The following is a 26,340-nucleotide window of genomic DNA, read 5'->3' on the forward strand; positions in this document are numbered from 1 at the left end:
GTCTAGCTCACAGCAGCCTCAAACTCCTAGGCTCAAGCGATCCTCTTGCCTCAGCTTCCCAGGTATCTGGGACTACAGGCGCGCACCGTGACGCCTGGCTAATTTTTGTATTTTTTAGTAGAGATGCGGTCTCTCTCTTCCTCAGGCTGGTCTTGAACTCCTAAGCTCAAGCGATCCTCCTACCTCAGCCTCCCAGAGTGCTAGGATTACGGGTATGAGCCACTGCGTCCAGCCACGCTATTACTTTTAAATGCATTTGACAATTTTTCTATTATATTATAATTTAATATTTAAAAGTAAGAGTTTTATGTTAGTTATTGTTCGGTACCTACCATGTTTTAGCCAATAGTAATAGATATTATGCATTCATTATTTTAGCTAATCCTCACAATAGCTTGTGAAACATTATTATCTTCATTTTTTAATTGAGGAAACTAAAACTTAAAAAGGCTGAATGGAACATAGGTAGTATATGACAGAATGAGGATTAGGATTCTCCTTGCCTGCCATGAATATTAAGCTATTTGGAATTTATTGAGTGATACTTTTGGAAAAATCACTGATAGTCTAAACTACTGTTTCTTTTTTTTTTTTTTCTTTTGAGACAGAGTCTCGCTGTGTTGCCCAGGCTAGAGTGCCGTGGTGTCAGCCTAGCTCACAGCAACCTCAAACTCCTGGGCTCAAGCAGTCCTTCTGCCTCAGCCTCCCAAGTAGCTGGGACCACAGGCATGTGCCACCATGCCCGGCTAATTTTTTCTATATATATTTTTAGTTGTCCAATTAATTTCTTTCTATTTTTAGTAGAGACGGGGTCTCGCTCTTGCTCAGGCTGGTCTCGAACTCCTGAACTCAAACGATCCACCCGCCTTGGCCTCCCAGAGTGCTAGGATTACAGGCGTGAGCCACCGCGCCTGGCCAAAACCACTGTTTCTTGAGAGCCATTTCTAAAGTCTATTGGATTGTATGAGTCTTGATCTTTCCCCTGTTGGGCTACTTTCATAAGTGTTTGAATGAACACATAATGGATATATTTATGATGTTTTCTATTTTTAAACACTTGAACAATAGAGGTAGTTTTAAACCATGGTTCTCTGGTCACCAGGAAAGTTTTCATTCATGGGGTATTTATTATATGAAAGTTTGCTAAGTTAGTGCGTAGTAGACTGTCGGCTATCAGAAAAAGAAGCCTCAAGGTTTGAAGTTTTATATAGCTGTGTGTTTGCTTCCTCCTGGGTCTTGGAAGGTAGCCTGTTTTGGGCAGATGAGGGTCATAATTTGTTTTGCAGTTTTGTGCACATATTTGAAACCAAATTTATTGGGGGTTCAAAATGATGTTGATAACCTAAGTCTCTCATAGCCTTTGAGGAGTGGCTCCGGGCAGCTGAAACTGATATATCTTTCTTTGTGTTTACAAATCTTGCCTATTCACTGCCATTTCCTAGTGTATCTTCATCTGTATATACTATTGTTTTTTTTTGGGCAAGGATAATGGACTAGGGTTCTATTTATAGCTTTTTGTTTTTTGCTTATTTATGACAGTCAGCATGACCTTGTGATGCCTCATGTTTCTCCTTCTGTGCAAGATAGCTTTTTTTGCATTGAAATTTTAGGTGGCTAAATGAACTAATATCCTTTGAGCTATTACCAGGAAAATCACAGTTTATATTCAAGTGTGCCATGGATGGTGTTCCTCCCAATTTTTCTGTTACAGTTTATTTGATTGCTACTTTAGGACTCAAAAAAGAACAAGTATCTTTGTATGAAATCTCTAATCCTTCTTGTAATTTGTTTAATATTAAATATCATCTTAAATAGGGAACAGTTTAAAAACAAATGTTACAACATATACATGTAGATGAGTGTTGTCCTTAGAATAGGCACCTTGGCAGATTATGTGATTAATAATATTGGGCTTTTATCAGAAAGTATTTGGAATTCTCCTCAGAGTAAGCTTACAGACTATCAAAGGATAAACGTATGCTACCATATTGAAAAAAATGTTTAAAATCTTTTTGGTTACAGTGGAGTGTTGAATATCTGCATCTAATTTTGCTTCTTTCTGAAACACTACAAAAATGAAAATACAGGGATTAAAAAATGTACTATACCCATTAGGACAAGGAAAGTTGGCAAGGAGTTGGAAGAGTGGAAAGTGACTAAGCAGACCTGAGATAGCTGGTCATGGGAATAGCTAAGAACTAACCTTGTTTATACAACCTATCCTCAAAAGCCATAGGAAATTATAGCACCAGATACCTTTGGAACCAAGCATGAATATATTTAGGTCTTCTCCTTTACTTCATCTCATTTGATGTCTGCTCTTTTCTCATCCTGGTAAACGTTTTGAGGTTTATTTTCTATAGAGGTTAAGTAGAGGATCTCTGTATTGGGAGATTTCATGCACAGGTCAGGAAACAGGTTCCATATTGAAGATTTGGGGATTATGTTATAATATGCTTACTGAATATAGAATACTGAAACTTACAGTCTTTATCCTCTACTTGGCTCTCAAAATCCTGGCAGCCAGACTTTTCCCCTTCTTAACAAGAGATTAGAAGGCTCTTGTGAGCAATCTGACCAGTGCAAGGGAAGGCCCTAAAGATGCTGACTGTGCCAATTATCGATTTTTTGCCTCTGAGTTCCAAACCTACCATTCTTAACCCTTCCTTATGATGCTGGAGTTGGACTCTGCAAACCACATTTCTTCTTTGTCAGCTGAATTTGTTTTAGGCTCTTCCAATAAAGGGGTACAGTAAAGAGGAGACTATTGGGCTGGAGGAAGAAGAGATATGGTTGTTTCTGTTTTTTGTCCCAGTGGCAGACTGCTCTGTAGGTAGTTGCTACCTGCAGTATTTCCCACGGCAGGCAGTGGTGTTGGTTCTGATTAATGACCTTCAGCTACATTCTTCCTCACTGAGTAGTCAGTTGATAGCATATTTTTGTAGTCGTCTGCTATTTCTTCACATATCTGTATCTTAGCCTTTCGGGACCCATTCTCTAAGTTGCTAAGCCTTTTTTTTTTTTTTTCCCTCGTTTACTTTTCTCTCAGCCTTAAGTGTGGTGTTTGTACTCTGGAGTTGCCACCTTTATTCTATCCTAGAGCTCTCTTTCACATTTTCAGTTTTTTACCGTCTTTTACCTGTTTAACAATTCTTTACATTAAATTTTTTCTGTTTTAACGATTAGTGTATTTTCTGTCTGCTGACTATACTCCACTTGATACTGTGATGTCAGGGTTTCCACAACAAATGATACAGCCAGATCTCTGTATAGTGAGTCATAAGGTCAGCAATGTTTATTCATGTATTTGGAGCTTCCAGTTAACTTTTTATTTCCTTTCCCTTAAGTATGAACCAACAACCAAGGATACAGTATATTCGAGGATGCTTCTAACATGAAAGATGGCCACCCTCCACTCCTCCCCCTAAAAAATAGGGAATGGAAAAGAAAAATCAATTTGTGAGAAACAGACTGCATCGGGTAAAGAAAGATTATTGTTAATGTCCTCTGAGAGATAAACAAAGATATTGTATCTATGAAACAAGAACTGGATAATATAAAAAACATTCAGACAACAGAAAAGAGCTCTTGGAAATTAAAAACACCATAGCAGGAATAAAAATAGGAGGGTTGGAAGATAAAGTTGAGAAAATTTCCTAGAAAATAGAATAAAAAGACAAAGTCATAGAAAATTAGAGAAGATAAGAAAATTAGAAATCAGCTTCAAGAGGTGCATCATTTGGTGGAGATTCAGAAACATAGAGGAGAGAAACCAAAGTATAGAAATTCACTATGAAATAATTTAGGAAAATTTCTTAGAATGGATTTCCAAGAGTGGAAGGGCACGGGTTTCCAGATTGAAAGGGCCTAGGAAGAACCTAACACAAATGAATGAAAGTAGATTTATGTCATTGTGAAATTTCAGATTAGTGGGACCAAAGATTTGACAAGCCTTCAAAGACAGGAAAAAGCATGCCAAATACAAAAGATCAGGAATAAGAATGACCTTGGATTTTAGGTGTGGAAGCTAGAAGACAGTGAAGCAGTGTAAAATGATTTTTAATCTAGAATTTTATAGTTCTAGCCCTAACCATGAACTAAATGTAAGAGTATAGGAAAGATATTTTTGACATGTGGAAGTTTCAGTTTTTTTCCCATGTGACTGTTCTCAAGAAGCTTCAATCTAGGGAATATACTTCTTCAAAACAAAGCAATAAATTAAGGAAGAGGAAGACACAGGATACAGAGATACAGGATACACAGGATCCAGCACAGAGAAGGACTCTTTAAAGTAATCCTTAGGATGAATGTAAAGGGCAATAATCAGGATAAATGAGCACCAAATGTAGAAGATAATCAGGATAGATTAGAGCTGTGTGACTCAAAGGAGAGACAGACATGTTGAAGGCCATCATCACCATATTTCTTGCCACCATTGCATCACTTTTTAAATCTGAGGACAAAATGCTCAACTGAGCTTGGCCCAGATTTTTGCCTGTACTTGTTTTGACAAAGTCTTTGCACTGTGCTCCTTGCTCTGCTGCCTGTAGCAGCTGAGAATACTGATTTTACCACTGTAAGCTAGTGTGTAGAGTGCCACTAGTAGTCTGAAGAGTCTATATGAAAAAGAAGTGGTGACAATTTCAGAAAAGCACTACATCTTAAGGGGAAATAGGTGAGTATAAGCAGGGAGGCACCCTTTGGAAATGTGGTAGTGAAAGACTATATACTGGTGGTAGGAGCTTTAGAATTAGTTTTATTGTAATTTGGAGTTTTTCTCTATGTAAACACATTTTGCGATCCATAGTCTTCTCTGACATATAGTAATGTTGAAGGCATAGATTATGTATGACTATATTTGCCCACTTTTCTGATCTATATGGCTTTTTAGAGGCTGTACATGTCTGTCTCTCTAATTGAGTCACATAACTCTAATTTGCCCTGATTATCCTCTACATCTACTTCCACGTGGGGCTAAGAGGAGGTCACCAATCCTTTTACTGTTAACTTTTATGCATTTTTATGTTTAAAGTACATGTGTGTGTATGTGTATTGTATGTTATCTTAGTTCATTTAGGCTGCTGTAACAATACCATAGCCTGGGTAGTTTATAAACAGAAATTTATTTCTCAGTTCTAGAGGCTGGGAAGTTTAAGATCAAGGTACCAACAGATTTGCTGTCTAGTGAAGGCATACTTCCTAGTTCAATGACGGCCATCTTTTTGCTGTGTCCTCACATGGTAGAAGGGAGTGAGGGAGATCTCTTGGGTCTCTTTTATAAAGGCATTAATACTATTCATAAGGGCCCTGCCCTCATGACCTAGTCACTTTCTCAAAGGCCCCACATCCAGATACTCTCACATTGGGGATTAGGTTTCAACATACGAATTTGTAGGGGAACACAGAACAGTCTGTAGCATATGTAAATAGCTTGTAGTTGGGGGATTTGTTTTTATTTAGTCTGACAATTTGGATTATTTAGTCCATTTGTGCTTAGTTATTGCTATATTAGTTAGGTTTAAGTCTATCATTTAGGGTTTTTTTTTTTTTTTTTTTTTGGGGTTTTTTTTTTTTTTTTTTTTTTTTTTTTATCCTTTTTTGTTTTTTGGTAGAGATGGGGTCTTCTTGCTATGTTGCTTAGGCTGGTTTTGAACTCCTGGCCTCAAGCAATCATCCTGCCTCAGCCTCCCGAAGTGCTAGGATTACCCTTGAGCCACTACATCTGGCCTTATCTTGGTCTTTGTTTTCTCTTTGTGCCTTATTTTTTTTCTTGACTTATCCTTTCTTGCCTTCCTTGAATTAATCCAATATTTTTATTACTCCATTGATTCTCCTCTATTAGCTTTTTTGTTTTACAGTGTTTTATTTTTCCCTTAGCAGTTATCCTAGAGCTTAAAACATTCTTCCTTGATTTATTAGAGTCTATATTAACACGTTGACTGCCACAGTTGAAAAAAATTTTTTTCCTTGGGGCCACGGTGTTTTATTACAAAAATAGAATAAAAACTTTGAAAACAAAATGATCCTTTTCTAATTTAATGGAAAAAAAATTTTTTTTGTTGTTTTCTGTGTGTGAGTTATATGCAACTTGAAAAATAGTCCACACAGCTCCCAAGGTAGGGATATGTGAGTTACATATGCTTCACCAGGCCCCGGGCTCAAAACTAGCATGAGTTAAGTACAACTCACATGGCAGTTAATGTGTTAATTTGTTCTTTCACCACTACCAACAAGGATTTAATTGCACTTACCACACTCTTTCCTTTTGTGCTACTGTTGTAATATATTTTACTTATATGTTCATTTCTTTGCTCACATTTTTTACCCTTTCCAGTGCTCTTTTTTCCAATCTGGAATCATTTTTTTTGCCATCTCAAATATACTTTTTAGTAGTATTTCTTTTAGTGCTGGTTTGCCGCACATTGTTTCTGCTTCTGCTTATGTGAATCCCTCTTAAATTTGTCATCATTTTTGAAAGCTGTTTTTCCTGGGTATAGAATTCTAGGTTAATGGGTATTTTCTTCTGGCATTTTAAAGATGTCACTTAGTTAATTTTTGACTTACATAGTTTCTGTTGAAAAGTCACTGTGTGAGTGTTATTATTTACTTCTAAAGGTAATGTGGCTCTGTTCAGCTGTTTAGCCTCTCAGCTGCTGCTTTCTGCTAGGTTTCTTGGAGCCCTGCCCTGCATGCCAGTTTAAGAATTGGGCAATCTCAGGAGTGGTGATTGTATACAGAATTTTGGATTTACTGTAATTTACCTCTTTCTGGAATTTTGTTCCTGAAAGGCTCAGTTGCTTTGGTAACCCTCAGTGTCAACATTTTTCTCCATATCTCAATGAGCTGACATTTTCTGCTGGGATGCCCTCAGAGAAAAAGTCAGGTGACTGAGGAACTCACCTCAATGTGGTTTCCTTCTCTTGGGGATCAGAGTGTCTTAAGTCCCATCTAAGATATTTGCTCTCCAATGCACTTATACACTTATTTCCTGTATTTTGTTCAGCCTTTTTATTTGTCCAAAGCAAAGTGTCAGAACTAGAACCAGAAGTTCATAAACATGTTTTAGATGTGTTTTAATTTTAAAAGAACTTAAAAATAGCTTGATCAGTGTCAGTATTATTGAAATTTGTTTATGGCTCTTCAGAGTGACTAATTTTAAGATAATAATAACTCATTTGGGACTGCAAATTAGTGCAACCTCTGTGGAAAAGAATTTGGAGATACCTCAGAGAGCTAAAAATAGAAATACCATTCGATCCAGCAATAGCACTATTAGGCATCTACCCAAAAGAGCACAAAACATTCTACAATAAGGACATCTGCACCCGAATGTTTATGGCAGCACAATTCACTATTGCAAGAATGTGGAAACAACCCAAGTGCCCATCAATCCATGAGTGGATTATCAAAATTTGGTATTTGTTTACAATGGAATATTACTCAATTATAAGAAATGACAGTGATCTAGCACCACTTACAGTTTCCTGGATTAAACTTAAGCCCATTATCCAAAGTGGGGCACCACAAGAGCAAAAGAACGGGTTCCATTTGTACTCACCATCAAATTGGTATTAACTAATCAACACATAAAAGCACATATCAGGACAACATCTATTGGATGCTGGGGAAGGGGGAGGGCGGTGGGAGGAGGGGGGAGGAGGGAGGAGGGGACGGGTATTTGTATACACAAGGAGTGCAATGCGCACTACCCGAAGGATGGACATATTTGAAACACGGACTTGGGGGGAGGGGAACCAAGGGCAACACACGTAACCTAAACATCTGTACCCCATAATATGCTGAAATAAAAAAAAAAAAAAGGAAAAAAAAAAGATAATAATAACTCATTTGGAAGGTAAATATTCTCAGCTTTTTAATGTACATTTATTTATTGGTGGTTATCTTTTGTACTTACAGCTCATATATAAAGATTTAATATAGCATTAAATTATGCAAATACAGAAAGTTATTCTTTAAACTTTTCAGTGAAAATAATAGAGGATTTTTGAGTGTAGACTTTTTGAATAATTATGGTCCCCTTATTTTGGGGTTGAATTCTAAGTTTTTTATTTTTGCAAGTGATTGGCACTTTCTTTACTGCCTATTACTAGCTAGCTATATAATTGGAAAAGGGATCCAGAATTGGGTGGGCTGTGCCTATCTTTATTGATGGACTAAGGCGGGGAAAACACCAGTATTTTTAAAAAGTTATAGATTTTGTTTTTGACTCTTAAATTATCTCTAAATTGGATCCTCATGCAAGTCTTCACAAAGAACCATGATTTTTTATTAGACTATTTTAAATTGTGATCTTCTCATGGAAGAGAAATTGTGCTTGTGTTCTCCCTGTCTCTACTTCCTATGCAGCTGTTGGCCAAGGGTTGGGGGTAAATAAATTTGCATTTTTCCTTTTGTCAATGTGGAATATATGTTATACCTTTAAAATAAAAAGCTTGAAACTTCTCGTTGAAGGGTACTTTTTGTTGGACTGTGTTTGGTGCTTTTGATCTGGCTCGATTGGTTTGCCCCCAGAATCTTTGTAAAGGACTGCTGATTGTTGACTGTCATGTGGCTTGATCTATATAGAGGCATCATTCTTTTGGGTTAACACTGCTAACACTGTTCTGCAGCCTATCTGTCAGTAGCAATTGTAGGGGTACTGTTGGCTTTTTGGGATAGCCTCACTTGCATTGGTTGGCTGGCAAGGACACTTCATAATCTAAATAAGAATGCATATTTAACAAAGTGGTATTCAGCAGTGTTTGAGATTATAGATGTGAAAACACCTAGCACAGAGCATGGCACAAGGGTAGATGACCACCATTTTTGTCTGCATGTTTAAGTAATTGTAGCTTTCACATAAATTCATCTTTAACATATTTATACCTAAGACCCAAAATATTTTCCCAAATAGATTTCTCACTTAATTTGTATTTCCCTTCTGACTGACTTGCTTGTCTAACCTAATGGGATTAAATTTTTTTAAAAAGTTTCCTTTTTTTTTGGTAAAAATTAGGTTTCAAGTAACTCTTTTTTTTGAGACAGAGTCTTGCTCTGTTGCCTGGGCTAGAGTGCTGTGGTGTCAACCTGGCTCACAGCAGCCTCAAACTCCTGGGCTCAAGCGATCCTCCTCCCTCCACCTCCCGAGTAGGTGGGACTACAGGTTCGAGCAGAGGGTCTTGGTCTTGCTCAGGCTGGTCTTGAACTCCTGACCTCAAGCGATCCTCCAGAGGGATCCTCCTGCCTCAGCCTCCCAGGGTGCTAGGATTGCAGGTGTGAGCCACTGTGCCTGGCCTTTGAAGTAACTTTTTGATTTACATACAAAGTGTGTTTGACATGACCAATCATGGAAGGTGTAATCCAGAGTTAAGTTGATAAATGAAACCCTGTACCTATCTCATTTTATTCTTAACAGCAGGTAATTTCTGAGCACTTATTTAGTGATGGTAAGCACACATATGCTCTGGTATGCTTCTTTCCTACTTCTATCACAGTTATCTTGAGCACTTACTTAGTGATGGTTAAGCACACATATGCTCTAGTATGCTTCTTTCCTACTTCTGTGACAATTATCTAATATTCTCAGTTTCTTCTATTTTTTTGTACATTAATTACCTATAAACAGTATGTAATTTCTCTGAATTTTGTTGTCTTTGAAAGTATAGTGAATCCCCCTATCTTTCTAAAATCTGCATTTGCTTTTTGCTCTTCAGTCTAATGTGGATATTTTTTATTTAAAACATTTTCCCATATTTTTTCATTTCCTTTGTGGGCTAATTGCTTAAATAGAATATACTTTGAATAACTCTTAAATTCCGAAATCCTTAGTAATTTCAGTATAAAATAGGAATTAACATTACATCTCAATTAGAGATTTAGTTACATTTATTCCCTTAATTTTTAGTCATATTTAGTAATAAATGACATTTTTAGAATCCAAGTTTTTGATATTTTTAATGTGGACATTTTGGATATATATTATTGAATTTCCTGTCTGTATATTTTAGGTGATTTTGTAATTTTTAGTAAATATAATCAATAATGTTTAAGTTGAAATGCAAATATATCATATTTTCAATCATCTCCATTAGGATTATAATGTCTGGGTGAAAGTAGTTTTCACAGCATGGCGCTGTTTTTATATCTAATTAGACCACATTTGGAGGAACAGGTGCAGTTAACACTTTAGAACCTTTGGTTTTACTCTTGCGTTTTCTACTTTACTTTTTTGTTATTTTGTTATTTTCCTTCTTATCTTGAGGCGCTTGTACAAATAAGTTGTTTTTTTAAGTGAGATCGTGATTTGCATTTGTATTATAGTTTCTTAGTCGGGTTACAACCTGTGTTTTATTTTGCTTACATAGTCCTAGTTCTGTTTTGGCTCTTTTCAGCATAGAACTTTTTAACTTATTTCTTGTGTGGGTGAATTAGATATTATAAAGAATTTTTGTAAACCTAGTTTAGAGGAAACCCAGTTGGCTTTTTGCGAGACTTTGTACCTGGTAATAAAATATATAGACTGAGAAAATAAGCTTGTTCTTTTAGGCCAGTGTATGTTTTGGGACATTAAATCAAGAGACATTTTGATTTATATTGTCTCTCATATCCCTGATTTACTTTCTGCATGTAGTTTATTTTGATGTAAGTTTTACTTAAAAGTCATAAACAAAAGACCACTGGTGGATAAATAACTCTAGATAGCATTTTGTATGACAGTGAGTTAAAAGTCACTTGAAACAGAGCTGTGGTTAGAAGCATGAGAGATTCAGTGGTAGTGTTTTAAGAATAAGGAGATTGCGGGTAAAGTCAAATTTGTCATGCAGATAGTTTAGGCTTTATCAGTGATCACTAATTATGCATGGGTTGTATGGTGAAGAAATCATTCCTATTTAATGTTGGAAGCATTACTTCCCATGGGTGTGGAGGCTCTTCATGCTCATTTACTCTGGTTTTAAGTTTATTGATTGTAATTTTGTTGTAATAGTAAATCTTCTCTGTAGTAGTGCTTGTATCAGTATTTTGCTAGTGATAAAATAGGTGTTCAGGAGGTCAACAGAAAAGAAGCCAAACTCTGTAAAATAATTTAAAGAGGTTTAGTTTGAGCCAAATTTGAGAACCATGGCCTGGAGCCTTGCCCAAGAAGCCTTGAACAATTGGACTTGCTATGGTTGGGTTACAGTTTGGTTTTATACATTTCAGGGAGACAGGAATAACAGATAAAATCATAAATCAATACATGGAAGGCATACATTGGTTTGGCCTGAAAAGGCAGGACATCGTCAAGCAGAGGCTTACAGGTTATAGGTGAGTTTGAAGATTCTTTGATTTGTAATTGGTTAAAGAAATGAAGTTTTGTCTAAAGGCCTGGAATGTTTTAAATTAAGATAAGGAAGTCTGTTAATCAGAGACAAACCACCAGATGTATACCCAGATTCAAGTGAGTTGTTACGTAAATTGAGCACCTGCAGGTTTGTCTTGAATAGCCTTAAGCCTGTTAATGAGTTACAAAGGATATCTACTAGAAGGGAGGGGGGCGTGATGAGGTGTGTCTGACCTCCCTTCTCACGGCCAGTGACTCAGCTTTTAGGGTATTTCTGGGATCCCCTTGGCCAAGAGGGGGTCCATTTAGTCAGCTGGGAGGGGGTAGTTTAAGATTTTATTTTAGTTCACAAGAAGTATGTAATTTTGGTCCCCTAAATTTTCTTAGAATCAACATCATTTATATTAAGAAACTTCAGATTTCAATTAATTTATTTGATGAGACCAGTCTCCTCTGGGGAGGTTTAGAAATAACATTTTACAGTGTTATTTAGCAAACATAACATATTAATGTGTATTGCTCCCCTGTCACTACTCCCCACATCCCCGGCAATAATTGAGTTATTGCAGTATGTCAGATACTGTGCATGGCACTTTCTGAGAAGACAACATGTGGGCAGAGAACAAATGGAAGTGAGGAAGCAATCCTGTGGTTCTGTAGGGCTGGAGGGTGGGAGGATTAGTCCAAGTATATGGTACAAAAAGTGTAAAGTGTAAAGGCCCTGAGGATTGACAAAAAGTGTAAAGGCCCTGAGGTGGGAGCCAGCTTAGTGAGTTGAATGAATTGCAGGGAGACTAGTATCGCAGTGGAGGGGTGGGTTGGGGAGAAGCAGAGAGAGTAGTGGGAGTTGAGATCAGCAGAGGCTTTGGATTTTACTTTGAGGATGGGATGCTGTTGGAGAATTTTGAGCAAAGGAGTAACCGAGGCTCAAAGAGTTATGCTTTTGGAATTTGAAGACAGTACCCAAACCTTTTCTAGTAATTCTTACATTGTAAAGTTTCATTGTTAGATATTTTGGGGAAAGTACAAAAAGTTATGTTTCTCACAACAGTCCTGTGAGTAACGTGCCTCTAGCTTAGAAGTTAGAGAGTTGTAGCATGTTACTGAGGAAGGGAAGAGCTGGTATTTACAGATGGGATAGAAGACCTGCCTTTTTGGAGGCAATACGTGTTTAGTATTTCTTAGAATTCAAATCTAATCATGTTATTATGACTCAAGTCAAAGGCATACATAGTTGATTGCCTGAAGGAAGTAGTCTTTAAATTATAAACTGTGTAGTTTTAAGAATGCCTTCCTCTCTTCATTTAATTTTCTATATAAATTTGTATCTGAAAATTTTGCCTTGATCTTAAGTTCCTAGTAGTGATCACACCATCAGGTATTTACTTACCAGATGGGAAAGACTCTGTGTTTTTTTTTTTTTTTTTTTGATACAGGGTCTCACTCGGTCACCCAGGCTGGAGTGCAGTGGTGCGATCATAGCTCGGTGTAATCTCAAAAACTCCTGAGCTCAAGTGATCCTTCCGCAAGCCATCAAGTAGCTGGGACTATAGACATGCACCACCATGCCCAGCTAATTAAAACAAAATTTTTTGTAGAGATGGGGTCTCACTATGGTGCCCAAGCTGGTCTTGAACTCCTAGTCCCAAATCTTGGCATCCCACAGTGCTGGGATTACAGGCATGAGCCACCACACCTGGCATGTATTCTTCAATTAACTGCATATGATGGCATTGAAATTGATGAGGATTCAGGCAGCCTGAACATCAAGAGGGATTTCACTTTCTTTGCTAGTATTCTGAAATCTTGGACAGTTAAGATATAAATGATGAAAATGAAAGGGAATAATACAGTTTTAAAGGCAGATTGTCTCGGGTTCTTGGACAATAGGTAAATTGACTTTTAAAAGATGCTTTATTGTTACTAGCTCATTAATAGTGTGTATTTCCTGTTGACTTAATGATTTTGGAGATATTTTAGTTGTTTCTTTGAGAGGTTATGAATTTTTTTGGTCCATGTATAAGAGACATAAAAACAATGAGTCCTTTTTACTTCTATCTCCTCTTTGCTTCCCTCACCCTCTTCAGTTCTTCTCAGTCATGGAATGGGCACATTTGGCTAAGTTTGTGCAGAGTTTTGATTTTGAGAAAAGGTGGTTGGGCTTGGTGGCACATGCCTATTATCCCAGTGCATTCGAAGACCAAGACAGGAGGATCACTTGAGGCCAGGAATTTGAGACCAGCCTAAGCAACATAGCAAGACCTCATCTCTACAGAAAATAAAAAAAGTTAGCGGGGCATGGTGACATGTGCTTATAGTCTTAGCTACTCAGGAGGGTGAGGCAGGAGGATCAGTTGAGCCGAGGAATTCTAGGTTACAGTGAGCTGTGATTGTGCCATTGCACTCTAGCCTGGGTGACAGAGTGAGACCCTGTCTCAAAAAAAAAAGTGATGGGTGAACTTCAGTGAACTCAATTCTTGTGACCCTTAAAATGGTGGCAGCCCATAGAGATGGTAATATGGTTTTGAAGATAAGTGGTTGCCAAGGTTGGAAAGGAGAATTGACTACAAGAGAGCATGATACCACATTTTCATTACCATTATATTGTGTTAAATGCATCAATAATATGCATTTAAAGTTTCTCAGTGTCTTTTTATGGCTTGAGTGCTCATTTCTTTTTATTGCTGAATAACATTCCATTGTATGGATGTACTACAGTTTATTTGTCCAGTCACCTATTGAAGGACATCTTGGTTGCTTCCTAAGGTTTGGCAGAAGTTATGAATAAAGCTGCTGTAAAAATCCATTTGTGGTTTTTGTGTGGATGTAAGTTTTCAACTTATTTGGTTAAGTATCAAGGAGTGGATTTCTGGATCATATGGTATGATATGTATGTTTGGTTTTGTATGAAACCACTAAGCTTTCTTCCAAAGTGCCTGTACCATTTTGTATTCCTGTTAATGAGTAAGAGTTCCTGTTGCTACACATCCTCACCTGCTTTTGGTGGTGTCAGTGGTCTGGATTTTGGCCATTATAATAGGTATGTAGTGGTATCTCATAGTTATAATTTGTAATTCTCTAATCACATAATGATATTGAGCATCTTTTTGTATTCTTGTTTGCCATCTGTATGTGTCTTATTTGGTGAGGTATCTGTCAAGGTCTTTTGCCCATTTTTAAATTAGGCTGTTTATTTTCTTATTGTTGAGTTTTAAGAGTTCTTTGTATATTTTGGATAATAGTTCTTTATCAGATATGTCTTCTGTAAATATTTTCTCCCAGTCTGTGGCTTTTCTTCTCATTCTCTTGACGGTGTCTTTCACAGAGCACAAGTTTTAATTTTAATGAAGTCCAGCTTATCAATTATTTCTTTCATGGATTATACCTTTGGTGTTATATTTAAAAAATCATTGCTGTACCCAAGGTCACTATGATTTTCTCCTATGTTATCTCCTAGGAGTTTTACAGTTTTGCATTTTACATTTAGGTCTATGATTCATTTTGAGTTAATTTTTTTTTTTTTTTTTTTGAGATAGTCTCACTCTCACTCTGTTGCCTGGGATAGAGTGAAGTGGCATCATTATATCTTACTGCAGCCTCAAATTCCTGGACTCAACTGATCCTCTTGTCTCAGCCTCCCAAGTAGCTGGGACTACAGGTGTGTGCCACTATGCCTGGCTATTTTTAATTTTTTTGTAGAGCTGGGCTCTAGCTATTGCCAAGGCAGTTCTAGAATTCCTGGCCTTCAGTGGTCTTCCCACCTTGACCTCATAAAGTGCTAGGATTATAGGTGTGAACCACTGTGCCAGCCTTGAGTTAATTTTATTTTTACTAGCGTAAAATCTGTGTGTAGATTTATTTTTTTGCATATGAGTGTCCAGTTGTTCTAGTACCTTTTGTTGAAAATGCCATCTTTTTCCATTGTATTGTCTTTGCTCTTTTGTCAAAGATCAGTCGACTATATTATGTGGGTCCATTTCTAGACTCTCTGGTTCTATTGATCTTTTGCTTAATCTTTTGCCAGTACAACACTGTCTTGATTACTGGAACTTTATAATGTTTTGATTGCTTTTATTGAGGAGAGGCTTTTTGGAGAGTCCTACTCTGCCATACTTGTTGATGTCCATTTCTATTATGTTTCTAAAGATACTGGAAAGTGTCACATTGATAAAGTTATTACAATTTTAAAAAATAAATGAAGAAATTAAGATTCAAGGTATAAGATGAATGAATGAAATTTATTATTTCAGCTGTTGTACTCAACAGAAGCAAGGCTATCTCTTCTTTTATTGTTTGTTATATTTTCAGGTGAGGAAAAAGTTGGTTCTTCATAGCTTTGTTGTGAGATTTAAAGGTTAATATATGGAACAGGCTCTCAACAATAAGCTCTCAATTAAAATTAGCTATTATCAACAATCTCTTTTTTCTTCTTTTCTTCATCTCTCTCTTTTAAATACAACTTTTGGCTCCTCTCTTACCCATTGGAGCTGCTTCCTCTTAAAACCTAGTAGAGAAACTCCAGCAAAGCTCTGAAAATAATAGATCGGAATTGAGAAAAGTTGGTAGTAAAATTTCCTTTCTCTGAATATTGTTTTTTATTGTGTAAGGGAAACTTTGGATAGTATGCTGTGTGTGTGAATGCTAAAAGAAAATAGATCAAGAGGAAGATCTGCACTAGCAGGGATGTTGACTTTAGCAGCTGGAAGGCAAAGAAATTAGAGTAGTGTAGTATACTGCATGGGAAATTGATTGAGACCAGGAAACAGAAGGTCTTGGCTGTATTCCCTATCTGGCACAAAAAAAGCACTATAATTTTAGCATTTCTCTGTCCCAACACCTTTATCTGGGAGTTTTTGTGCTGTTTAATTACCATGTCCTCTGAGGTCGTTTCTAATTTTCTGTATCTTATTCAGTTGCAAAGCTTTATGCATTGTAATGAAAATTGAGAATGTGGTATTCATCATCAGACTGTTCTGTTTGGAATAAATTGCTATGACAACTCTAGATCCTAATAAAGCAAAAGTTGGTGTTTTAAAGAAAGATTTGCATTAATATATTTTTTCTAAAAATACCATTGTGTCTCTTACAGAAAATGACAATAATATGATTTTAATATCCTTTTGTGATTTGTTTTAGGTTGGTACAGAGGAGTTTCAACAAAGAAGCCAAATGTGAAGGTAATGAAAAGTTTATTGTTGCCTTTTCTAATGTAGGAAGGAGGTGTCTAGTATGTTTCATATAACAACTACTCTTACTAGTCAATCTTTTATAGTAGCCACAATCATTCTTTCCTTTACAGAATTGCATCAGCCTCTTCTCTGTCTCAGCAGTATTAAAATGGTTTTTCCAAAGGACAAAAAATGCAAATATGGTCATAGCTGTAAAGCTTATCTTGAAAAAGCCAATTTAGGGTTTTTAATATTTTTTCCTTCAAGTATTTGGCAAAAAGTAAATTGACTTATTCATAGGCCTAGTCCTGTGGAACCACATGATTAGATGAATTTATTTCTAAAATACAAAATGGAAAAAATTTTCCAATAATGTCCAATTAGACATTTCTCTGTTGATCATAATATCCTTGTTCAAATATGAATTTAAACCAAAGTTATTAGTACAGAATACTAATTATATGTACTAGATTTTATGTGCTTTATTATAATTAATATTAATTTGATCAAATATATATATATATATTTGAGACAAGGTCTTACTCTGTCACCCAGGCTAGAGTGCAGTGACACCGTCATAGCTCACTGCAGCCTCAAACCCCTGGGCTTATGTGATTCTCTTCCTCAGTCTCCTGAGTAACTAGGGCTATAGGTGTATACTGTCACGCTTGGCTAATTTTACTAATTTTTGTAGAGATGGGGTCTTGCTATGTTGCTCAGGCTGGTCTCAAGCTCCTGGCCTCAAGCAGTCCTCTCACCTTGGCCTCCCAAAGTGCTGGGATTACAGGTGTGAACCACTGCACCCAGCTCCCAAATATATTTTAATTAGCAGTTACACAGTTAGGAGTATTCTTTTCCAGTAATGCATTTGTAAAAACTTTCTGCCTACTCTTTCATATAATTAATACTACCAACTTTTCTTATATATTTCTGTAGTATAATATTTGATGTACTATGTCTTTTCCTATATAGGAAAATGTCAAAATTATCTTTTTATTAAAAAAGAAAGGCTGGGCATGGTAGCTTATGCCTGTAATCCTAGTGCTCTGGGAGGCCGATGCAGGATGATTGCTTGAGCTCAGTTTGAGACCAGCCTGAGCAAGGGCGAGACTCCATCTCTACTATTAAAAAAAAAATAGAAAAATTAGCCGGGCATAGTGGCATACACCTGTAGTCCCAGCTACTTGGGAGGCTGAGGCAGGAGGATTGCTTGAGTCCAGGATTTTGAGGTTTCAGTAAGCTGTAGTGACATTGCTGCACTGCCTGGGCAACAGAGTGAGACTATTTCAAAAACAAAACAAAACAAAAATTCAGAGTTCTAATCACCAGTTTTGCCAGTAGAATCATTCAATTTGATTAGTTTTTAAGGTAATGATTATAAGGAAACAATATCTTCAAATTTTAATGCCTCCTAGCCAGTGTTTCCCATTCTTGACATTGTTGACATTTTGGACCAGATGAGTCTTTATTGTGGGAGACTGTCTTGTGCAGTGTCAGATGTTTAGCAATATATATGGCCTCTACCCACTAGATACAAGTAACTCCCTCTCCCCTAGTGTGGCAGCAAAAAAGGACTCCAGACATTGCCAAATGTGTCACAGGGGCAGAAATGCCTCTGGTTGAGAACCACTGCTCAAAGGTAATTTTTTCCTTGTATTTCTAATTTTGAAACATACTCAAGTATGCTTGTATGGAAATAGTTTGTATTTTATTTTTTAAATTTTGATTTAAAATTGTTGAAAAGTTAGAACTTGAATAAATGAGGAATCTGAGAAATGAATAGAAAGTTGTAATTTGTGATACTACAAGCTATTTATTTATTTTTAGTAATACTTGTGATCTTGGCCACCCCCGCCCCTGCCACCTTGCTTCCAGTACTAGTATTTTGAGGATCATTGTGGAGACTGTGGCTATTGAAATTATTGTTTATTTGTGATTAAATTATCAAACCGATGTATACTGTGTGGCTTAAAAAACACAAATACCCTTAGATATGAATGACAACACTCTTAAAATAGTAAACGTAATTGTTTTGATTATCTATTGCTGTGCAAAAAAAGTATGCCAAAATATGGTGGATTAGACTAATACTCATTTTATCTCTCATGATTTTGTGGCTTGACTGGGTCAGCTGGGAAGTTACTTATTCTGGTATGTGTGGCATCTGGGGGCTCAACTGGCGGGAATGTCCAAGAACGTTTACTCACATGTCTGGCATCTTGGCAGGGATTACTGGAAGGTTGTTCTCATTTGGACTACCAGGATAAGTAAGCTTCTGCATGTAGTCTCTGGGTCTCTCTCTCTCTCCATGTGGCTTCTCCTCATGGCTTCTCCAGCAGGGTAATTAGAGCTTTATTTTAGTACTCAGTACTTCAGAAGTACTTAGAACTTCATACCTAGTTCTAAATTCTTTTTCCTGTAACAAAAGTATTTGGACTCTGTGGGAGAGGCCATTTTATGATTAGTCTTAGTAATGGTTTGAAAAATTAATCAAAATGATGAAACTAAATCATACTATTCTAAACAGTGATAGAGCTATTTTTGTCCTATCAGACTTCTTTAATTTCTTCACTTTGGGCTTATGTGGTACTTCTGAGATTGTGTATTTTGGTAATATCAACTCCATTGTAGACTCTTGGGTTATTGTATTCTTTATAGCAACATGTACCTATATACCTGTTAATAGCTTGTATTTGTATTCTTAAACTTAAAAAAATTAACACTGAATTAAATATTAATATTAAGTCTTAATAACTGAATTTCATCCTGTGGCAGTGACATTTTGTGGAACCAGTTATTTAGTGTTTATAAGGATAACCATTTAGTGATACCATATATTTAAAATGCTATAAAAATAAATGTATTCCTCTATATCTTTTATTTGTTTTAATATTATGGTCATAAGAAGTAAAATTTTCTATAGGTTTTTCATAGCTATTAGTGGTTAAAGAAAAATAAAAGGATGATTTATCAAGGTATATCATTGGCTATGTATGATTTATACTAATAATGAAGTAAAACTTGAAATACCCCAAATAAAATGTCTGAATTAGGAATACATGGTGAAACATTTCTTCTTATAAAATGTTTTAGTGACAAATCTTGCCAAGCTTAATCTTTTTTTCCCCTTTAATAATTTGTAGTAAGATATAACATTTAGAAGGAAAAACTGGGTGATTATAAAATATTCTTTCATCTTTTCACGACTGCATGTTACAATTATATAGTAAACGAGAAGCGTAATGAGGAAATACATATTACCATATTTTATACTAAGTGATTTTAAGAATGATAGTTTTTTGTCTTCCATTTTTTTGAGGACTTTATTTTTGCAGCATAAACTTGTAGGGTAAAATTTAGCTTGGCTTTATAATTTTAGAGACAAAAACAAGGTTTTGAGACATAGTGTTATCTTTTACTGGTGACATATCATGTTATGTATTTGTTAGGGTCATGAAAATATTAACTTTCTTAAGAACATACATAAAAAATTAATGAATAGGAGAATAAAATAAAATTAAGAAAAAGGACAACAGATATTTGACTTCAGTTTTGTGCTTTTTATAAAACATATGCTAAAGTGGAAAAGAATAAAATTTAGTAGAATTTATATTTACTTACATTTTGTGGTTTCAGGATCAGCTTTTATACAATAATTGTTAACAGGATGCCTAGAATTCCATATGATAGGAATAGGGCCTTATACAGTGTTTTGTACAGCAGAAAATTGCAAGACATACTTAGGGAATGGTAAATAGTCCAAGCAGGCTAGGGCATAGTACAGGAGAGTGATGAATGATAAGGCAGGAAAGGTAGGTTGGACTCATATTTGGAGTCTTATATACCAAAGAATACAAAGAATGCTAAGGAATTTGGACTTTGTCTTTCTGGCAATAGGGACTCTGTCATTTAACAGAGGTATGGATTAATTATTGTCATACAGTGTAACTATAATGTAGGGTTTATTGGAGAAACAGTAAGGACCTGTTAAAGATACATATTGAAGTATTTATAGATCATTTCTGAAATTTGCTCTAAAATACTACAGTGGGTAAAAATGTGTGTGGGGATAGATGAGTCAAGGTTGACTAAATGTTGATAATTATTGAAACTGAATGATGGATTTATGAAGAATCCTTATACTGTTGTCTAATTTTGTGTGTATTTGAAATGGGGATGATATTACTTAGAGAATTCTTATGAGTAATCAGTGAATTTATATGAAGTCCTTAACCCAGTGCTTAGCACATGATAAGAACATGATAAATAATTACTCCTTTTGCTACGTCAACTATTACTATTAAAGCATAAGTTTGGAAATGAGACTGTAAAAGACTGCCAACACCTTGGAGGAGGACAGAGAAAGAGGAACTAGCAAAAAGTCTGATAAATGAAGGTCATAGTTGGCGAAGGAGAACATTTTTAAAAATCAGAGTAATTAATGATTTCATGTACTGTGGAGTAGTCTAGCAGAATGTATCCTGAATAGGGGCCAATGTGTTTGACAATTAGAAAGCCATTGATGATTTTTAAGAGAATCTCATTTAATTAGATGGTGGTGGCAGAAAGCCAGAGTCTAATGAGTGATAGAGAAGACAGAGAAGTTACTACAATAAGTTATAGGTGAAAAGGAAGAAAGAAAATGCAGATTCTGGGGAATATAAGATTGTAGTGGTGATTTTGGGAGTGGAAGACTGATGAACATTTTTTATTTGATTTATGTAAATTCTGGAAAATGCCAGTAATTTATAATGCTTTAAACCAGTTCAGTGGTTGCCTGCAAATTAATGTTGAAGAGAGGGATGGATTACAAAAAGGTATGAGGAAACTTTTGGGATTGATGGAAATGTTCATTATTTTAATTGTGCCCATGATTTTACTTCTGTATATATATGTCAAAAACATCAAATTCTGTACTTTAAATATGTGAGTTTATGGTAAATCAGTTATTTATCAGTAAAATTATAAAAAAAATTGTTTTTACAACAAACTCTGAAGATGTGATTTCATGTTCACTCTGAGAGTTATTTTATTTTCTCAATTTACTTTCTGGCTGTGGTATGTTCATTTTTACACAGATTTGGTCAAATGCCAGGTCATATTGGAACCTAATCTAATGCTTTAGTTTTTAAATGAAGGGATGCTCTAGATACCATCAATATTAGTTGTCCTAACAGAAAACTTTTTGAAAATGGACTTTTACAATTATTACCCTGTATTACTGAGAGTTTGTGGATTTGTGATATGGAATTTGCCTGATATCCATATTTTAAGTGTACTCCGTGGATATATGCCTTATGGTTAGTGTGTTTATGTTGTTGTAGTTGGGGGAGAAGATGGTGGCAGCTGAAGGGAATGCAGGCTAGGTGATATTTTGTGTCAGGTTTATTTGTTGTTGTGTTTGGAGGTTCCAAAGACCACCCCCAGGTTTGAAGATTTGCTATAAAGATTCACAGGACTCAGCATATAGTTGTAACAAAGCTATGAATTATTACAGTGAAAGAATACTAAAAAAATTAGCAATGGGAAAGAGTGCATGGAGTAAAAGTTTGAGGAAATCAGGCTCAAGCTTCCAAGGATCCCCTTCCAGTAGATTTGCATAGAACATGCTCGATTCCTCCAGCAGCAAGTTGTAACAGCACATGTGAAACGTTGCTAACCAGGGAAACTTGTTCAAGACTGAGCACTCAGAGTTTTTATTGAGGGCTAGTCAGGTGGGCAGCGTCTGTCTGGCATGAAACAAGACCCCACACTCCCAGAAGGAAAGGAGATGTTCAGCATAAATCATATTGTTGATACAAATAGTTAGTGACAATGAATTGTTCTTATCAGTTAGTGGCAGGAACCTTCCCCAAATTTTAAGTTTATATTTAACTATGAGAGTTTCACCTGGTTCATGTTTTCAGCAACACTTTCCATTTTGAGACATTTTAATTTTAGCCATTCTAAGTGATGAGCCAGTGGTGTCTTGTGGTTTTAATTTTTATTTTCCTGATGACCAAAGAAGTTAAACACCTTTTCAAGTGTTTATTGGTCTTTCACATCTCTTTTTTTTCTGTAAAGTGTTTTTTTTTTTTTTTTTGCAGTTTTTTTTTTATTTCTGCATGTTATGGGCGTACAAATGTTTAGGTTACATTGCCCATGCCCTGCCCCCCGCCCAGAGCTTCAAGCGTGTCCATCCCACAGATGGTACACATCACACTCATTATGTGTGTATATACACATTCCCTCCTCGCCCCTCCCATCTGCCCAAGACACCCGATAAATGTCATTCCTTTATGTGCACTTAGGTGTTGATCAGTGAAATCAATTTGCTGGTGAGTACATGTGGTGCTTATTTTTCCATTCCTGGGGTACTTCACTTAGTAGAATGGGTTCCAGCTCTATCCAGGAAAATACAAGAGGTGCTATATCACCGTTGTTTCTTACAGCTGAATAGTACTCCATGGTATACATACCGCAGTTTATTAATCCACTCATGTATCGATGGGCACTTGGGTTGTTTCCACATCTTTGTGAATTGTTTCCCGTGTTTTTTATTGGCTTGTTTTCTTAAGTTGTATGAATTCTTTATTCTGAATACAAGCCCTTAGTAAATATATTCTTTAAATGTGTGGCTTGCCTTTTTATTTTCTTAATATTATGTTCTGAAGATATTTTAATTTCAAGAAAGTCCAATTTGTCATTTTAAACTTTTTGTTTATGGTTGGAACTTCTTACATTGTATCTTCATTAAGTTTGTCTAACCCATTTTCTGTTGATTTTGGTAAGTTTATTTTGCAAGAAATTTGTCCACTTTATGTTTTAAAATTTGTTATTTTAATTATACTGTTATTTCTTAATGTTTGTAAGATATTTAATGATAATCCCTTGTTTGTTACAGATTTTAAGAATTTGTGTCCTCTCTTTTTCTTGATCAAATCTAACTAGGTTTTTGTTGCTATTGTTGATCTTTTCAAGAAAGTCAACATTTGACTTCCTTTTTTTCAAGAAAGTCAACATTTGACTTTCTTTTTTAAAATTTTAAAATATTAAGGGGATACAAATCTTTCTGATACATGGATATCTTTTATAATGCTTAAGTATGGGCTATTAGTTTGCCCATCACCTGAATAGTGTTCATTGTACCTGTTAGGTACATTTTACTCTCTCCTCCTCCCCCTCCCTCCTTATTGATTTCCAATGACTTTTACTTCTCTCTGTGCCCATGTGTGCCCATTGATTAGTTCCAAATTATTAGAGAGTACATGCGGTATTTGTTTTTCCATTCCTGGGATACTTTACTTAGGATAATGGTCTCCAGTTACATCCAAATTGCTGCAAAAGACATTATTCCATTCCTTTTTATGGTGAGTAGTACTCCATGGTGTGTGTGTGTATACCATATTTTGTTAACCCATTCATGAATTGATGGGCACTTAGGTTGATTTGACATCTTTGTGATTGTGAATTGTGTTGCAATAAACATTCGAGTGCAGGTGTCTTTTTGATAAAATGACTTCATTTCTTTTGGGTAGATACCCAGTAGTGGGATTGCTGGGTCAAATGGTAGGCCTATATTTATTTCTTTGAGGAATGTCCATGCTGTTTTCCATAGAGGTTGTACTAATTTGTAGTCCCACCAACAGTGTATAAGCATTCTTTTCTCTCTGCATCCATGCCAGCATTTATTTCTTTTTGACATTTTATTGATAGCCAGTCTGACAGGGTTAAGGGTATCTCATTGTGGTTTTAATTTGCATTTCCCTGATGATTAGAGATGATGAGCATTATTTCATATGTTTTTGGCTATTTGTTTATCTTCTTTGAAAAGCTTCTGTTCATATGTTTTGCCTGCTTCTTAATGGGGTTGTTTTCTTCTTGCTGATTTATTTGAGTTCTTTGTAGATTCTGGATATTAGCCCTTTATTGAATGCATAGTTGGCGAATATTTTCTCCCATTCTGTAGGTAGTCTGTTTGTTGATTATTTCCTTTGCTGTGCAGAAGCTTTTTTTATTTAATCAAGCCCCATTTATTTATTTTTGTTGTTGCCTGAAAAACAGCCCCGTGGTCTGCCCCTGGTGGGCATAGTCGCAGGTCAGCTGAACAGCTGCATCCCTGTGCTGGAGAAACTGCCCTGTGGGCTGTTCCCAGCAGATGTACCCTCAGGCCATCCCAGCAACTGTGTGCCTGTGCTCCTGGCCAGAGTAACAGCACTGTGCCCCAAATGCTAGTGAACTGGGCCCCATGTTGGCTGACCCACCATGTACATGGATGCACCCCCAACCTGAGAAATAGCACAGTGAACCCTCCATTGGCAAAGCTGCACCACTGTCACTAGAAACTGTCTCAGCGTAGGCCACTGAGAAACTTGCAAATGCCACTAGTGTGGTTTACAGGTGAAGAAACTGCATAAAGACTACACTACTGCATCTACCTAGAACCCAGGCCAGTGCACCCCGCCAAAATGACACTACAAGACCCATTCATACATGTCTTTCCTTATGAAACCTACTTCATAAAATTGGAAGAGGGGACATTTTCACCACATTAATAGAAATCTGTAGGAGCACATCAACCATGAAAAAGCAATGAAACATGTCACTTCCAAAGAATAACATGAATCATCCAGTAACAGACACCAATCATAAGGAAATATATGAAATGCCAGAAAAAATAAAAAATAATAATCTTAAGGAAACTCAGTGAGTTATAAGAGAATACAGATAGACAATTTAACACAACCAGGAAAACAATTTTGAAGGACAAATTTAACAAACAGATTTCATAAAAAAGAGCAAAACAAATCTTAGAGCTGTGGAATTCAGTCAGTGAAATAAAAAATACCATCAATAACTCTAACAATAGACTAGACCAAACAGAAGAAAGAACTTCTGAACTTGAAGACAAGTCTTTTGAAATAACACAGGCAGCCAAAATAAGTAAGTAGATAGATAGGTCACTCTTTTGAACTAACACAGCCAAAGTGAATGAATGAATGAATAAAAGAATACCAAAGAATGAAGAAAGCCTACAGGATGTATGGAACATCATTAAGTGAACAAATATTCATATATTGGGCATTCCAGAAGAAGAAAAGGGAAAACATATTAATGAAATAGCAGAAAAATTAATAAGTCATGGGAGAGATGGATGTCCAGGTCCAGGAAGTCCAAGAACCACAAATAGATTCAACCCAAACAGGACCTCTCTGAAGCTCATTATAGTCAAATTGTCAAGACTCAGAGACAAAATATTTTAAAAGTTTTGAGAAAAGCATTAAGTCACATATAAGGGAATCTACATTAGACTAACAACAGATTTCTCAGCTCAGGCCAGAAGAGAATAGGATGGTATATTCAAAGTATTGAGAGAACAAAAACTGTCAGCCAAAAATATTATACCCAACAAAGTTAACCTTAAGAAAGAAAGGAGAAATAAAATCTTTCACAGCCAAGCAAAAACTAAGGCATTTGTCACCACTAGACAGGCCTTACAAGAAATGCTTAAGGGAGTCTTACATGTGAAAGTGAAAAGATGATAATCACCATCATGAAAACATGTGAAACTATAAAAATCACTGGTAGAGCCAATACAAAAAGGAGAAAGAGAAAGGAATCAAACCTTATCATTACGGAAAATCATCCAATCACAAAATAAACAATGAGACAGGAAGTAAGGAACAAAAAATGTAGAAAACAAATGTAAAATGACAGGAATAAGTTCTCACCTAACAGTAATATCCTTGAATGTAAATAGGTTAAATTTTCCATTTAAAAGCTATAGACTCACTGAATGGATAAGAAAAATAAGACCCAACTATATACTGCCTACAGGAAACTCACCTCACCTGTAAAGATGCACATAGACTA

General features: G+C 36.0%; 1 protein-coding gene across 1 annotated transcript in view; it reads left to right on the forward strand.

The window, feature by feature from the left end:
* The window catches only part of DOCK3 (dedicator of cytokinesis 3), a 681,302-nt gene that overhangs the window by 131,210 nt on the left and 523,752 nt on the right, over positions 1–26,340 (forward strand). The window contains exon 3 of the mRNA XM_012639462.1: positions 16,457–16,497. Within this exon, the coding sequence (XP_012494916.1) occupies positions 16,457–16,497 (41 nt within the window). The remainder of the gene's footprint in view (positions 1–16,456; positions 16,498–26,340) is intronic.

Source organism: Propithecus coquereli, unplaced genomic scaffold, assembly GCF_000956105.1.
Source record: "Propithecus coquereli isolate 6110/MARCELLA unplaced genomic scaffold, Pcoq_1.0 Scaffold1, whole genome shotgun sequence".
NCBI lineage: Eukaryota > Metazoa > Chordata > Mammalia > Primates > Indriidae > Propithecus > Propithecus coquereli.